Here is a 2987-nt window from a genome sequence, read left to right as displayed (position 1 = left end):
ATTCGAAATGTTTTAAATGGTTTCATCCGCCAAGATGATCCACAAGTGCCTCTTTCACGGCACCATGACCAGCCATGATAATAACCATTGTACCAATTCCCATAACCCTCCAAGCCATTACTCTTGTCAGATTCGCAGATTGGGCTAAACTTACTCCTCCAATATGATAAAAGCGCCAATAACATGAACATGAAAGATAGAGAAGTCATTATATTCATTCAGTAAAACGCAGTAGAGCTCGAAATACCATCACATTTTTTCAGTCTTTACAAAGCCGAGACCTAAAACAAACCAACATATGTTCGACTATACTAAAGACAAGTTTAAGCAATGCAACCGTTAGCTAAACACTAAACACCTTAGCAGCTACGCAAACTAGCTTTATACTCTCTCCACAGAACAACGGGCTGTCCAGCATCTCTCGTCATCCTAAACTCGAAAATCCAATTCCCCTGAGGCCCTTTCTTCTTAATAGTTTCAGTGACCTTATACAATCCATCATAAACATAAACAATCTTTGCATTCCCACTCCCATACCTAAGCCCCCTAACCACCCTAACCGACTTCTTCCTCAACCGACTATTATTCAAACCCAAATTCCCCGCTGTCAATGTCTGATCAACCTCATTCGACTTACTTGTCCCACCTTCACCAATATAGCTCAGTACATTGGGATCACTCATGTTATCCAAATGCCCTTCATTGGCAACAATACATGTAGCAAACTTCTCACCATTGTCCTCTTTAGTATCAATTCCACCCTGAAACCGCCTATGCAAACCCGCAATCACTAACTCGATTCGATAATGAAACATATCACCAACCTTCACCCCAGGAACAGACCCAAACTTATGTTCAGCTTTTCTAATCTTCCCTTCCCTTGTAAGCTCCTTATTAGCCTCGATATCCACCCTTTTCACTCCCTTCCTAGACAATTCATCGCACCTCTGCCTAAACACCCTCAACATTTCAAACCTTTTTCTCTCACTTGACTCATTTGACCTTCCCTCACTACTCTCACCTCCAAAACCCCTCGGTTTCTGCATCACTGATTTACGACCCAAACCCGAACCCGACTCCTTCTCAGAGCGAATAGAGTTGATATTTGGCGCATTTCCTCCACTGGAATCCAAATACTTGACTTGTGAGGGTTTCTCCATCACCATTTTACGACCCAAACCCGAACCCGTCTCCGTCTGTCTAGCCTTGGGTTTACATTTGAAAGAAGCATGACCCGACCCAGGATTTTCCCTCCGACCCGAATCCTTGTCAGAGCGAATAGGGGTGATTTTGGGGGCATTTGGGCCACACCCAGGTGGGAAATCCCTGATGCAATAGTAAAAACGCTTCGATGGCGATTTCACTGACGTCAAGTTACCACAACCAGGTGGAAACTCCCTGGTAAAAGTAACTCTTGAGCTTGCATTGTTGTCCATATTCGTGAAAACAGGGGTAGAAAAGATTAGAGAAAATTATACGAAATTAGGGTTTTGTTGTGAGAAAATTTGTGGAAGAAAGAAATTGAAACAGTAACAAAAGGGGGAGGAAATTGGAGGGGTAAAGCTTAAAAAGGAAGAGATTAAGAAAGATGTTATGGTAATAATGGAGTAGTAAGAGAGAGGAAAACGGGATGGTGTGTCATGTGTGTGTGTGTGTGTGTGTTTTAACGGAGGATGAAGGTTTAAGCGAGAGAGTTTTCAGAAAATGGAGGAAAATGAGGAAAGAAGTGTCAGAGTGTTACTGTCATAGACAGTTGCTACAGTTGTTTGAGAAGCAAGGAAATGGAAATGGAGTAAGTGGGGACACTCTATTCGTGTAATAAACCGACTTACCACGACTACGAGGTGACTCATATTCCAAATAAGAAAAAGTGACGGGATTTTGCGATCATTTTATGGTTAAAGGTAATTATAATGGTCCAATTAGTTTTAAAGATTACGATAATTTATTTTTCAAAAATCGTCACATTTGGCTTTAAAATAGTCTTGAAATCTCATCTTTGTGAAAAAAATAAAAAAATACCCCTCCGTCCCGGTCAATTGTTGTCCTTTCGTTTTGGCACAAAGACCAAGAAAAGAATAGAGAGCCAATAACTAAATGACAAGTGGAACAAATTGAATGAGAATGATCAAATTACTCATCAAATTCATTCCTAAAATAGAAAGGACAACAAATGACTGAGACACTCCAATATGGAAAAGGACAACAAATGACCGGGACAGAGGGAGTAACTCGTATAAAGAGAGACCAACTGATTCCAAATATAGAAAATAGCAAATAAGTTTCATTCAAAAATTCAAATTACCTTTCTCATTTAGCTGTCTTTTAGAGTGTATTTAATGGCAATTAGTCTCACTATAACTGGATATATTCGTCTAAAGTAAAAAAACGGGTTAAATATGCTTAAATTGGTGATATTTTTTAGCCCCACCATGCAACTTGTTGTTTGTCTTATACTAAGTGGGCGGATATTTGGTTCGTCTATAACTATAGACGGATATCTACCGTCTATAATGAGAATTTGTGTTGTATTAACTTGAATTTTGGTTATGGTAGGAAAGAACTATTCCTTAAATACGTATGTACTCCATTTATCTCAAACATTTGTTGTATTTTGATCAAAGGCAACTAATTATGTGAAGGAGGTAATAATTATGTGACTCGATGTACAAGAATGGAGGGAATTAAATGAAGGTATGGAATGATCAAAAATTAAAATGATGAGAAGCCAAGTTCACTCGACATGGATGAAGACCAAAACAAGGACCATCAAAATTCTAAGTGAAATAAAAAGGGACAGACCTAACAGCGACAGCCGCGAGCCAAGCCGGAGGGCAGCAGCGCAAAAGAAATGCTCATACAGTCACACTAGTCCTCATAAAATTAAAGGACCTTAGATGAAAGGGTGAGTTGTTTAAGCGGAGACGGATGAATAAGCTAAAACAAGATCAGAGCTACGGTCGGAACCACTGTACTTTGTGCTATAT

General features: G+C 39.6%; 1 protein-coding gene across 1 annotated transcript; it reads right to left on the bottom strand.

Annotated features, from left to right (window-relative positions):
- Positions 1 to 289: 289 nt before the first annotated feature.
- LOC141658948 (histone-lysine N-methyltransferase, H3 lysine-9 specific SUVH5-like) lies at positions 290 to 1801 on the bottom strand. Its single transcript, XM_074465667.1, has one exon. It carries the CDS (start codon positions 1434 to 1436, stop codon positions 360 to 362), a length of 1077 nt encoding a protein of 358 aa, XP_074321768.1. The 5' UTR covers positions 1437 to 1801; the 3' UTR covers positions 290 to 359.
- Between the last annotated feature and the right edge of the window lie 1186 nt (positions 1802 to 2987).

The sequence above is a fragment of the Silene latifolia genome, chromosome 6 (genome assembly GCF_048544455.1).
Source record: "Silene latifolia isolate original U9 population chromosome 6, ASM4854445v1, whole genome shotgun sequence".
Taxonomy (NCBI): Eukaryota; Viridiplantae; Streptophyta; class Magnoliopsida; order Caryophyllales; family Caryophyllaceae; genus Silene; species Silene latifolia.
Note: the sequence above shows the minus strand (reverse complement) of the source record. Positions and strands in the feature narration are given on the sequence as shown.

Coding starts and splice junctions, on each gene's coding strand:
- LOC141658948 (XM_074465667.1), bottom strand. CDS start 1,436: ATGGACAACAATGCAAGCTCAAGAGTTACTTTTACCAGGGAGTTTCCA.